Here is a 13,833-nt window from a genome sequence, read left to right on the forward strand (position 1 = left end):
ATGTATTATTCAGTCTTAGTATCATTTAATCTTTTCAGTAAACATATTTTTTACAATAGCAATATATCACACAGCCCTACTTCCTCTAGTGAGTGTGGTCAGTGAATATGAAGGTACTGTAATGCAGGTTAAAGAGCTGCCACTGTGCAAATAATAATAATGCAACAAGGAGAGAACCACAACTTCGCTCACAACAAAGTCTTCTGTCACCATGGGGCAGCCAATCAGATCAAAGGAGCAGATGAATGGTGTTGTGGATATTTTAAACTCGTCAATACTGTAAAGATGTACAATGAGAGTAATCAATAATAAACTGGTGAAAGCAGGCAGCGTTGTCTTTTAAGATCTTTATTCGAGGCGCCTCGAAGGTACATGTCTCACAGAGTATAGAGTAGTCTGCAGGAGTGCACACAGGGTATAATGTGTGTGTGTGTGTGTTTTATAGAGGACTGATTGCTGTGCAGGAAGTAAAAGATAAGACAACTACAGAAAACTATTATCTTACAATCCTCCCTTAGGGAGGGCCGGATTCTTCAGGTACGACCTTGGCGGGATGCTCCCTTGTGGTTCAACAGGTTGAGTTGCTCCAATACAATTTCTAAGCATAATATAATCATTTGGCTTTACCATATAAAGTAACATAAGAAATTGCCACTACAATGGTTCGGAGGTTTTTGGATCTATTCCGGCGATCACAGGCTCGATGTAGTATGGCCCAAACCTGATGAGAGCATGACATATTTACCATTTATGCAGGTATTTGTGCCTACTGTAAGCAGCTTAAATGTGGACATGGGTCTATATTAAGTTCAGTGCACTCACCTCTTCTCGTACAACAGGTTGGACACCATGCTCATGAAGGTCTTGGGCTTGATCTGGCGACCCTCCTTCAGCGCGTACGGGTTCAGTCTGAATTTAAGCCTCTGGGATCTACACACAAGGCAAAGACGTCCATCAATCCTCAGATATTTACATTGAATTCAGTCATCACAAATCTAACTTATTTCAAAGCTATGGATAGCAGAATTTCTAATAACGTTTTCTCCCCTATTTATTAGAATGCATAGTAATACTATTCAACTACAACACTTTTGTTGTTGGTATAAACATTATAGGTGTAGTATTGTACTTGACACTCCAGGCTTTCTCTAAATGAGAAGTCTTACTTAGTCTAGATCTGAGAGTTGTAGCTTTATAGAGTTGTAAATCAATCCTTTCATCATAGTACCCTGGTGTTCACAACTGTTTAGCCACTTTGAGAGAACAAGGTGGAGGTCTACACACTCACACTGTCTGAACATCAGTGGCCAGTCCTGCCAGCCCAATATACAGCTTATCTCCCATGGGGAAGATCTTCTGGAAGTCTGTGGTGACCATCTGAGCCTGGATGCCAAACCTCCGGTCCGCTGCTATCGCCACACAGTTCTTCCCTCGCATGGCCATGACGGCCCCTCCGTTATAGGACATAATAGACTGGATGAAGAAGGAGAAACGTAAGAAGAGTTAAGTTAGTCAGAGCTTAAACCATTGATAGATCAAACAACTGATTAAAGAGACAAATCAAACTATTTAAACATAAAGCTCATTTTTAAGCACATTCATTGAAATAAAAATTAAGTTTAAGTTGAGGCCCTTCTATACAGCATAACATGTAAAGAATATCCTAAGAATATTTATTATTTGCAACATGCAAATAAGATACTGAATAATGTTGTCCTCAAAATAAATGACTGAAATCTATGTATTTCATTTAAGGACCAAAATCATGACTCAGGGTTATTTCCAACCACCCAAATGTTTAAACATGGAGCATAACGTTCATCTAAAATCATTTCAACGATCAAAAGAAATAAAAGTAAGATAAAATAAAAAGTGTAGTTGTAGAACATTATTATTGAACCAAAGTCTTTATTATCCCGCGTTATACATGTTTAAATGTAATGATGTATAGTGAAACCTCGTTGCTGGGTTGTTGAAGTTGTTGCAGTTGTCTGCTGTCAGTGGACTCACATTAACAAATTGCTGACTAGCTTAGTAGGTTGAAGCTTTAGCTAACCAAACTAGCAATGTCTAATTAACCAAACGTTAGCTGATGTTGACCCAAACGCAACATCAGCCCTTTAAGTGAACCGGATTTATTGAATCATAATGCCATTAAAGTGAATTCGGGGAATGATTGTAACAGTTAAGTTAGCCTACAAGACACAACGTTAGCTTGTGTGCAGCTAGGTAAGCTAAGTATTTAGCATTGCAGCTATGCCCCGGCTACCATCACAATGAAATGTTTTGTATAATTAACTACAACATTGAATATATTGAAACGTTTAGAGTTGTGAGATTGAAGTTACTTGCAACCCCAAAACTAAAATATGTTTTCATTGAATATTTGCTAAGTTTAAGCAGGATGGAGAAGTCTATAAGCTAGCTGGTTACCAACATTAGCTTAGCCATCTCTTGTAACTGTTGGCTTAAATACTAGTTACATTTGACCATTTACCTAAAAACACATTGGCATGTGCTCTTACCATTGTGAGTGTGTTGTGATTTTTTCACGATATCTGCGGCGTGCAGGTTCATTTAATTGTTTGACATAGTCGGTGTCCTCCATGATTCCTGCGTTGATGAATGATTGCGTTTTCACTTCCTGACCTCCACTTGAATTTCGCGCGTCATAAGTCACGTGACTGAAACCAAGCTATTATGCTAATTTTCAGATTTGTATAGCATTCTGGCTTTCTACTAGAATATACCTGTATAACCTCCGCCTGAAACGCTCTACTAGCACCTGTCCCTTTAATTAATAACGCCTCTGAAAAAGCACAATTCTCTAGCTGTTTTTGGAAAAACTGAGAAATTCTAAAGAATATAGCCCTTTTGCTGTTTTGCATTGGCCTATGATTTATTTTATCAATTCACCATGAAAAAACTTATTTCCAAGAAACTTAATAGCACATATCTTTCAGTGGTGCTGTACAGTAAGGACAATTAAGTACATTTAAAAAAAAAAAAAATAGAACTTTTATACAAACTGTTTAAAAAACGTCTTTAAAATTAAAAAAGTACAATACAAATATGACATATCTCAACAGTGCTTTGTTAAGTTTGAATTGTAAACCAAAGCATAAGAACATTCATATTCTTTAAATGCTGATGTCGCTGCAAGCTTTTACAGATGTTAAGGCCGCTTGCCCGGGGGCAAGGCAGAGCCCATGATGGAGTTCTCGGGCCGACGGCCCAGGGGCAAGGCAGAGTTCATGGTGGAGTCCTCGGCTGGGGAACTCAGGAGACCGGGCTCGAGGGCAAAGGCCTCTGGGGAACTCAGGAGGCCGGGCACAAGGTTGGGCGAGAAGGCGGCGACGGCACAGCTCCGGAGGACGACGCAACGGGACTCCTCCAGTGTCAGCTGGATCGCCGGAGCACTGGGATCAAAAGCAGGAGCTGGTGGGACCCCTGGCGGGACAGGCGTAGACTGAACTCTGGACGGAACATGGGCTGGTGTCAGTGGGACCCCGGACGGAGCAAGAGTTGGTGTCGACGGGACCTTCAACATGACAGGACATGGTATTGGCAGGAAATCCGGCGGAGCAGGTGTCGGCGGAACCCCCAACAGGACAGGATCAGGTGTTGGCAAGAAACCCAGCGGAGCAGGTGTCGGCGGGGCCCCAACAGGACAGGATCAGGTGTTGGCAGGAAATCCGGTGGGACTCCCAACGAAACAGGACATGGAGTTGGCAGGACCCTCAGCGGAACTCCCAACGACACTGGACGTGGAGTTGGCAGGACCCTCACCGGAACCCCCAACAACACAGGACATGGAGTTGGCAGGACCCCCAACGAAACAGGTCTCGGCTGGACGTCCAACGGCACAGGACATAGGGTTGGCAGGACCCCCGGCAGAACAGTAGTTGGCGGGGCCTTCAACGGCACAGGACGTAGGGTGGGTAGGACCCCCGGCAGAAGAGTAGTCGGCGGGACCTGCAACGGCACAGAACATAGGATTGGCAGGACCCCCGGCAGAAGAGTAGTCGGCGGGGTCTCCAACGCCACAGAACATAGGGTTGGCAGGACCCCCGGCAGAAGAGTAGTCGGCGGGACCCCCAACGGGACAGGACATGGAGTTGGCAGGACCCCCAGCAGAACCTCCAACGAACCAGGACATTGGATAGGGACTTGAGAGGGACCCAAGAGGGGACTTGAGAGGGGACTTGAAAGGGAACTCGAGAGGTAGCTTGAGAGGGGACCCGAGAAGAACTAACCCTAGGGGACTCGAGAGGGGACCTGAGAGGGAACTCGAGAGGAGACTTGAGAGCTGACTGGAGAGGTGACTGGAGAGGGGACTCGAGAGGGGACTGGAGCCGGAACCATGGCTGTGTGGACCGGTACTGGAGCAGTCTGTATGGTGAGTGAAAAAATGATTCATCTGTGCAGCCAGTTGTTGCATCTGTGTAGAGATGTTTTCCTGAAACTCTGCCTGGCGTCCTCCCAGCTCTTTTATTCCCTGGTTGGCTATGCCCAGCTGTTCCTCGTGGTGAAACATCTTCTTGCCTCGTGGTGACAGGGCTGCGTGAAGCGTTCTTGGGTCAGCTGGGTCCATAATGGTCAGTTTGTTCTGTTATGAACTCAGACACTCAGGATATAGGACCCCATTGCACGACCCGGGAGACAGAGGTAAAGTATTGGTAAGATACTTTATTTTTCCAACAAAGCAAGATGAACAAAAAAGGTCACTATCGAATCTCAGGATGAGATGACAAAAAATGAGAACAAAAGGAAATCGCTCACGTAGTGAGGAACAAAAACTTTTCTAGAGCACAAAGAGAGCATAGACCTGACGATGGCATGAGACAAGACAAACTGACACTGAACACTGGGAGACTGGGGAATTTAAACGCACGACAACAAGACACAGGTGAAAACAATCAGGGGCGGGGCTGGTGTTGATGATCACAGGAGACACACAAGGGAAACAGGTGAACACAATCAGACAATTAAACACACCAGGGAAACTAACGACAGGGAGGAAAACACAGGGAGAAGGACCAGACAATACACAAGGAGGAAAACATGATAGGGAGAACAGAACAGCAAAACACCCATAACAAGACATACAACACTAAAAACGTGACATAACATAAGAATCGTGACAACAGAGGTGTTTTGGGTTCAAAATTATGTATATAGAAATTCATAGAGGAGGGATCTGTTAAGCTGCGGAAAAGGAAAGGGTTAACCTGCCGTTCTATCAGCGCCAACCCATTTAACGTACATTTAAAGGGGGGTCTCATTCATCAGGGAAACTGTGCGCAGTGTTACTGTTATGTTTCTCATTTCAAACACACATTACAGCCGACTCCAGACTCGGCTCAGAGTGATTGGTCTCTTGTGAGCAGTCAGACACAATTTAAAGGTCCTGTCTAGTTGTAATGTGCTGGAAAGATTGCCACGTGCCCCTGATACAGTAGAGCAGATCAATCTCTTTCTCCTTCACAAGATCTCACTACTAATAACAAAAACACTAAAGGACTGCAGACAGGGTTCTGATCCAATTAAGGTTTTGCAAGCCTGGCAAATTAAGGATATAATGTCTCATGGATGATATCCTTAATTCTCCGCACAATCGAAGTACAATTTTCTACACTTTGATTAATCATATATAGGTATTAACCTTATTTATTTCTAATGTATATAAAAATTAGAGCAACGTACTATAAATGATGGGATATTGAAGCCTCCTGAAAATAAAATGTTCAGAGTGACAGCAAACCCAATACAGTGTTGATATAATAAGGTCAGATTAAACAGTCGAACATCTGCGCTTCAAATCTTTTACTTTGAAAACTGTGTCTGACTATTTGTTTTCATTTTCCTCTCTTTCATTTCATTTCATTTCAAACCTTTATTTAACCAGGTGAATCCCATTGAGATCAACAATCTCTTTTTCAAGGGAGACCTGCTACAAGATCAAATATGCTAAAGGTCATTTCAAGGTGGGATTCACAAATGCACATGGGGACGTTTTATATTGGACCAGTTTGTAGTATTCAGGGGGATTTAGATATTATATACATTCATCACCATGTTTTCATTAGAACATTATCACATTATCTGTGTTTTCATTAGCTTAGAGAAAACCCTTCATATCCTCAGAGAGCGGGTCCTATGGGTGTTCAGTTGGTTTCCATCTGCTATCTCACTGCTAGATGTTTCTACACACTCATCCTTAAAGTGTCAAGTTTTCCTGTTGTTCATGTCAAATTCTCTTTTTGGATCATTTGACTGACGAAGCATAAACTCATAGGACAAATTGATTAACATTTTTCTGCCTGAATTTCAAGTAAGGATCATTTATTGTTATAGCCTATTTCCATTTATGCTACAGAAGGAAAAAAAAGAGAACAATAACATAATTGATACCTTTAGCACGCAACATAAACTGTGGTGAACTTGCTGGGCAGATAGATGGATGCCATTTTTTTACATTTAAATGCGACATCAGGGAAACATCGTTGACCAAATGTCATGTTTGAGCACCAAGCATCAATGATGTAACTATAGATTCTGCCTCTTGTGTTCTCTGTCTGAAAAGCCAAGATAGAGCCAAGTCTTTAAAATGAGGGCACACAATTTATTTTTCAAATGTTGATGGGTGTTCATCTGAGCCATTGGGCCCTGCATCTACATGCCCCGCTGTCACCGTAGACAATGTTATCAATATCATTTCACAGTGCGATATTCAGCTTCCAAAAAGTACCATTAAAACTCAAGCTACACTTTTTTAGTGTCATGGCATAGTCTTCTTAACAAACTCTGACGCGTTATGCAATTTATCCTTTTCCAAAAAGCATCAGCTACAATTGAGTCAATAAACATAACAGTTTAACTGTATTTCATTGCCTCTAAGATGTAAATGTTTATGACCTTGCTTTGCTTTCAAGCAACCGGTATTACTCTATTAACCACAGTTTAAATTGTTTCTTGACTCTATACAAAGGCGTAGGTGGAAACCCATTCGACTCAACAACTGGTCGGTATTGATGGTGTGAGTGTCGTCATGAGACACATATATAAAATGTAAGATCTTTTGTTCTGAAACACATTTTCTTCTCCCAGAATAGGACATATGCCATCTCATTTGCCAAATGGATCTCTGTGAGAATATAAGGTATGCATTTTAATTTTGGCTGTGTGGAAAAGCAATAGGATGTATTCAAAACTCTGTTTCATCTCAACAGCTACCAATGAAGCAATGTGGAAATCCAATTTGGAGGTTAGGACTGAAAAAAGATCCTTAAACACAAGCCCTTTATCATGCTACAAAGAAAGCATTGCAAGACTGCATCTGTGAATAGAGGCCTCTAAGAACTTAGTAAAATGTAATGTTTATTTGCACATGAATGAAACTGACATTCCCATTCATTCTAGCCAACTTGTTTATGGAAACTTGCCTTACGTGGAGCACATAACATAAAATCGCCTTTTTCTTTCCTCAAACGTACAGCTTTGCACTAATAGCGGTATACTGGCAAAATGCAAATAATGGAGAATGGTGGGAGAGGATAAAGAAAGGCAGAGAGTCAAGGGAAATGACAAAAGTGATAGGATGAGTGGATGCAATCCTATTCGAACATACAGTATGCAAATCAGGAGAGACATCATGAGCCAGCTCTGAATCTCATCTTGATCTCACAGTACATGAATTCTGCAAGAGGGAGTTCATAATTCTCATCCATTCAATGGAACCAGTGTAGCTCCATTGATCTTGGAAGAATGTGAGAGCAGATTCCCCTGACACTCATTGTGCTTCCACAGTCTGGACAATGCAGCATAGGAAGACAAGCAACTAGAGTTTTGAAATCCATTTGCATGAATGTCAGCCTCAGAGAACAGAGACAAGCATGCAAGAAAAAAGCTGTGCAGGAGACCTTAAGACCTGCAGTGTCTCCTGTGAGCAGGCCTCTCCGCACAGCCAGGTATTTGTAACTAAAGCCAACTTTGGACATTCGCCAACATTAGGCTAAATGTTCTGCTGCCAGCAGAATTCCCATTTAAGTAGAAGCAGGAGATGCACCTGTCAGCTTGCTCTCTTTCCTCCACTCTTTAATGCGTTCAGATGGGACCCTTTGTTGAAAGGAATCATTTTGCATTTATATTTCCCAGAGTAAAAAAGAGGATATGAGGGGAAACTCCCTGCTTGCGACATGTTTCTCATAGAGAATTTCGTTCTAATGAGCACTGTTAAAGCTTAGCTGGGGATTTTCTGCTTTGGATTTAGATGTTTTTCTCCACTATTAACCCAGAAATGGCAGCCCCTGGGTATGTTTGATTGCTGTTCCCCAATCCTTTGAACTCCACAGCGATCAGACAACCCCAAACTTCAGCAAGTTTCTACGCCACGAAATTGAAAAGGTATCTGTCTATCACATCATTCCCTGAAGTCTTTGTCCTGAAATGCCATTGTTGAACTGGGATGCCTTTGGAGGACATCGCTGCAGAAACATCCGCAGTCCCCCTATGTCAAACATGCTAGTAATGCTGCCATGTTGGTGCAGAGAGTGCAGCGTGTATCAGCCGTCAAGGCATAAAGGATACAATACAAAGAAAATTGTGAAAGCAAATCCATTATCCTTTTCAGTCTTCTCTACAGTTGAGCAGGGATGTGCACAGACCTTTTGGGGGGCAGGGGCTCAAGTGAGGAAAAGGGCACTTCCCATAATCATTTATATAAAAAAAAAGTAAAAAAAAAAAAAAAGATATACAGTATAGCCGTATCTCTGACTTACCCTCACAACTCACGCAATTGTTTAATACTCAACAGAATTCTACAAAATAATTGGTCTTCTTTAGTATTCACTACGCACAAGAGCAGACATCAACAAAGGAAACTATGCCAAAATGTGCATATTTTCTATGCTACTAGTTAATTGCTATAATAATTAGTTTATTTTAGCACATTAAGTCCTTTTAATTATTTTTGTGGTATTAAAATAAATAACACTTCAAAATCAACAAATCTTCACACAAAACTGAAAAAGGCTGTTCTCTACATAAATACGCAAACCAACCTACACTCCAAACTACAAGGGCTACGTTTAGTTGCAACAATTACACTTGGTGCATTCTTCTCTCCTCTCCTACTCATTTACTTAATTTAATTGGATAAAACACATAAAAAATGCTGAAAAGACTGCAAAAATATTTAATAAGAACATGCAAAATTACTGCAACTTTACTGAAATTATTTAACAAGGTCTTGAAATCTGAGATCAAATATGTTGTTAACTTCTTTTGTTACTAACTTTCTTTGTATCTTGTATCTTTCTTTGCACTTGGAAATTGTTAAATCTTGTCTCTCCTTCCTCGCTTACAGCAGCAACCTTCTGGGGGCCATGTCCCTGTAGATGTTTATTACTTCACAGTGGATAAAAGGAATTTCCTTGTCAATCACGAGGAGGAGGAGATCAGAAAGCCTCTCTTCTGTGCATTGGCTTCTGAGTGTGTCTGTCACCAGCTTGAGCTGTTGACACTGGAATTGTTGCATAGGTTCTTATCATTTCCAGTGTTGGAAAGATATTCTGTCCACTGTTGTCTCTGAGTGTTTTTAATATCCCCTTCATGGTGCATGTGTTTGGGAAAGAGGCATGAAAAACCCTGAGCTTTGTTTTCAACTTCTGCTCCTCTCCTCCATAGAACTCACAAAGCATGTGAACGGCATCAAGGCAGTCAGGACCCATTGCATCTTTGCCTATCCAGTTGTTGGCCTTGGTCAAAGTGTGGAGTGCATTCAGTATTTTACTGGACTCTGTTTCGCCATCTCCCCTAAATCTTCTTTTTAGTTCCTGAGAAAGAACATCTACGAATGAGTAGTACACCTTCCCTCTATAGTAGTCTTCTACTGACTGAAGGAATGGCTCTCTGTGGCTGCATTAGTAATTTGCCGATACTCTGCAGGCACCCTCCTCTGCCTTTGCTGTCCTGGGGGGACTGTGGGGATGCTGACCCCAGCGGCTTCTGCCTTTTCAGTGGCACTCTTAAACAGTTTCCAAACTGTTCTTCTGTCCTGAGGTTGGACAAGGTGTCCATCACTCCATCAACAACAGTATATGCTGTGGACAGATCAATGTGGCAGTTCTGTAGAGCATCAGAGGCAAGTGCAGTGACCTCAAAGACTGGAGTGGTGATCTCAAGGCAAAGGAAAAACTCAAAGTCTATGGCTTTAAGGTACATCTTGACATCTCCAGCAGCAGTACCTGGAAGCTCCTGCTCTGTCATGTCAGTGAGGACTACTCATCACTTTATGGAGGGCCTTCAGGGCTTTTTCTCTGCATGCCCAACGTGTGTCAGAGAGCTTCTGCAGTTGAATTACACGCTCTCCAGGGTGCAGGGCCTCTTGGCATTTCACAAATGCAGTGTGTCTTTTTGTAGAGCTGGTAAAAAACACATAGAGCTTCTCTACCAGGTTGAAAAAGGTAATGAAGTGGAGGCTTGATTTTGCACTTTCAACTAAGACCACATTTAAGCAGTGAGCTTGGCAATGCACATACAGAGCTTTGTTATTGTGTTTCAGTATTCTTGACTGTAGTCCTCTGTATTGACCACTCATATTGGCAGCGCCATCATAGCCTTGATCACGCATGTTTTGGATCTGTAGGTCATTGTTCTTTAGCAAGTCAAGAACTGTTTTCTCCATTGCAGACCTGGAGGAAGCGCTCTTTGACTCCCATTTCATACACATAGCGCACAACAAAAGAGACCTGCTCGCAATGAGATACATCAGTGGTTTCATCTATGAGTACTGAATATATATTAGCCTCCTCTATTTCTTTCCTTATCTCTCTTTTTGTGAATGTGGCGAGGGCTTTTATGATATCATTTTGTGTTCTGTTTGAGAGGAGAGAACCTTGACATCTGTTCTTACCCATTTTCTGGTTATTGACATTATCCAAATGTAGCCTGAGACTGAGTACACTATCGTACTGGCTAAACATTTTAACAAGTTCAAGGAAGTTGCCCTGGTTTGAGCTTGTGGCAGACTCGTCGTCACCCCTGAAAGCCTTGTCGTGCAAGATATAAAGTTATGTAAATTAATTGGGTCAAGATTTCTCTTTTTCTTTGTATCTCTTGCTCTCTTATTGCCTTTCCTTGAACATCTGATACCTCAAAAGCTGCTTGTAAAGCATTGTTTTTGTATGTGTTCCATCGCACCATGCTTGTTAAATGGGCCTCCGAGTCTGCATGTTCTTGCATTTTATCAAGTCCCCTTTTCCAGTTGTTTACGCCAGCCACTCTCCAAGCACTCTTGTTATTGTACTTTTGTTCATTGAGAAAAAGCCGACAGCTGAAGCAGTACATACTGTCCTTTTCGGGTAAATACTCCAACCATGGCTTATTTTCATACGACGTCTTTTGAAATGATCGGCCTTCAGTGTTTTTGGGAAATCTAAGGATAGGTTGGCATAGGCATGGTCCTCTAGCAACACACATTTTCACATAGCTGACATTACATTTGAGATCAAAAGCTTGGTTGTGGGCGGGATCTGTTGGATACTTTAAGGATGCAATTTTTGATATTACCTCTTCTACACTACTGACAGCTTCCTCAACACCACCCTCTTCTATAGCTTCCTCAAACTCAACATTATCCACCGTTTCCCCTCCTGTGGCCTCTTCCTCTTCCACAGTGACAGGGATTTCCAGATCATCTTTCGGCTCTGTGTCAGGTGTTGCCTCTAAAGCCTCCCCTTGTCTCTCCAATGTTGCTTGTGAGATCTCTACTGCTTTCTCAGGTGTAACACTTTCAACATTTGAGTTATCTGTTCTCTCTTGTGTGTTGCTGCTGGTACTTGGTTTTAACCATGCATTTAGAGATGTGCTACTCTTGGCTGTTTCCTGGCGCTTTTTCTCCTTCTTTTTCTGAATTCTTTCTTTTTTTGGCATTGTGCTGCAGAAGTGATTACACGTAATTTGTTCAATTAACTTTTGTTTCACAAGTAAGTTAACCTTCAGCTTCTATAGCCAAGCAATATAATACTGAATTGCCTTAATACATTAATGATCCAATACATTTTTATTATTATTATTACACTTAACGCACACATAACAAAACATTCAAGGACTTAATTTCAGTGTACCTATACATTCCCTGCTTTCACATGAGGGTGGGTCGCTGTATCATGTAATGATTAAGATCTATCAGCATACAACAAACTAGTAAAAATAATAGTAATTAAATAAGCAGCCATCAATCAAAAATGATGAAGCTACTGTTTAAGGCAAGACATTGCAGGCAATTTTCGTTTATTCATGTAGGCCTACTTGTAATATTGCATGCAAATTGGCGCATTTTAATCAGGCCTAGTTAACGCCTAATTTGCATATCAATGTGGTGATTGTGATGACGTTATTAGATACACATTTTACTGTATTCACCTGTAGTGTCTCCCCTTAAGTACAGTACATTAGCCTGTATGCCCATGATGAATTGCCTTAGCAAAACCTTGAGCTAACTTATCCATTAGCTAGTAGCCTTAGTTAACTATATTTGTTTTTGTCTTTTGGCTAATTAGCTGTAAACTCGAGGCACCGGCAGTTTAGTCATTTGTTCATCAACACTCACCTTCAAAATAAGCAAAGAAAAGCCGGCATAACGTGGGACAATAAAGTGGGAGGTGCTGCGTCTGTCTGTCTGAAGGGACTGCCGATGTCCGCACCGCTGTGCGCGAGACGTGGAAGGAAGGGAAGGAGGGAGGGTAGAGAGAGCAGCGGAACTTCACAGTCTAATCTCCGGACCTGATACTTTTATTTTTTTATTCAATCAATATATGTTTGGAAAGTGTGCACAAACAGCAGTAGATAGATATTAATTTATAAAAAAAAAAATATATATTAAAAAAACACCCCATAAAGGGCACTTTCTCTGGAGGAAGAAAAAGGGCAGGGACTCAAGCCCACTTTGAGGTCTATGTGTGCACGTGCCTGGAGGCAAATTCATCATTATAATGGGACCAGTACTAACTCAGAAAAGATACAATATTAGTTAATTTTTTTCTTTCAAGTTGTTCATTGTTTCCAAGCCCACAAGAAGTGTGCCGGACGTTGAAATACATTTTCATATTTGCAAAAAGGTCGTACTGCTTATGTGACTTATGTGACAGTCCGTGACATTATTGTGCCTGAAAATACTTTTTCCCATTGACTGACATTCATATGAATGAACGGGTCCAGCCTCCAACACTGTTACCAGTCCTCTTTACACATCCATGATTTGTAAATGTCTCAACTGCAGTTTCTTATATCATTAATACACTCTGGTTTTCAGTGATTGTGGCTTGAGTACCAATCCACAAACTGTGAAACGTGAAAACCCAGTTTTGTTCCTCTGTCAAAACATGCGATTAAACAATATATTCTGTCTCTCTTTCCTGTGTCACATCACATGCAGACTCAATTACAATATACCGCCCACGATCTGAGTATCCTGACCAACGGCTTGAGAACCACTTTGCAAATGTCAGCCATATTTTTCTTGCAAGCCAATCAGAGTAAACTGAAATTGCCTTGAACAAAGAGTGTTTCAGACAGACGCTGAATATAGGTTTATTCAGACATTCATATTGGAAAACAATGTGTTTCTTGAACATAAAAGCATGGGGAGTAAGTAAGTGTTACTTATCAAAAATGATTATTCAACTCTGCAGTGGCTGGCCCAAGGGATCTTTTTTTAGAGGCAGCACTAAAACTTGACATTTCCATCCAGCCTGAAATCATTTTTTTTTAGATTTGGAGAAATGCAGTTGAAGGCTAGAAAGTTGACTTATCCTTTAATATTTTATACGT

At 41.4% G+C, this 13,833-nt stretch overlaps 1 protein-coding gene across 1 annotated transcript; it reads right to left on the reverse strand.

Moving 5' to 3' along the window:
• Positions 1–250: 250 nt before the first annotated feature.
• Positions 251–2,965, reverse strand: LOC307042797 (proteasome subunit beta type-3-like). Its single transcript, XM_079686909.1, has 4 exons — positions 2,526–2,965; positions 1,289–1,473; positions 823–930; positions 251–721 (listed from the first exon to the last, which is right to left on the reverse strand). Exons 1-4 carry the CDS (start codon positions 2,526–2,528, stop codon positions 655–657), a joined length of 363 nt encoding a protein of 120 aa, XP_079543035.1. The 5' UTR covers positions 2,529–2,965; the 3' UTR covers positions 251–654.
• Between the last annotated feature and the right edge of the window lie 10,868 nt (positions 2,966–13,833).

The sequence above is a fragment of the Notothenia rossii genome, assembly GCF_949606895.1.
Source record: "Notothenia rossii genome assembly, chromosome: 6".
Taxonomy (NCBI): domain Eukaryota; kingdom Metazoa; phylum Chordata; class Actinopteri; order Perciformes; family Nototheniidae; genus Notothenia; species Notothenia rossii.

What these genes read in the sequence shown, in the direction of transcription:
- LOC307042797 (XM_079686909.1), bottom strand. An exon ending in GCCACTGATGTTCAGACAGT is followed by an intron (nt 931 to 1,288) that starts GTGAGTGTGTAG and finishes CCTTGTGTGTAG; the next exon opens with ATCCCAGAGGCTTAAATTCA. An exon ending in AACCTGTTGTACGAGAAGAG is followed by an intron (nt 722 to 822) that starts GTGAGTGCACTG and finishes TGCTCTCATCAG; the next exon opens with GTTTGGGCCATACTACATCG.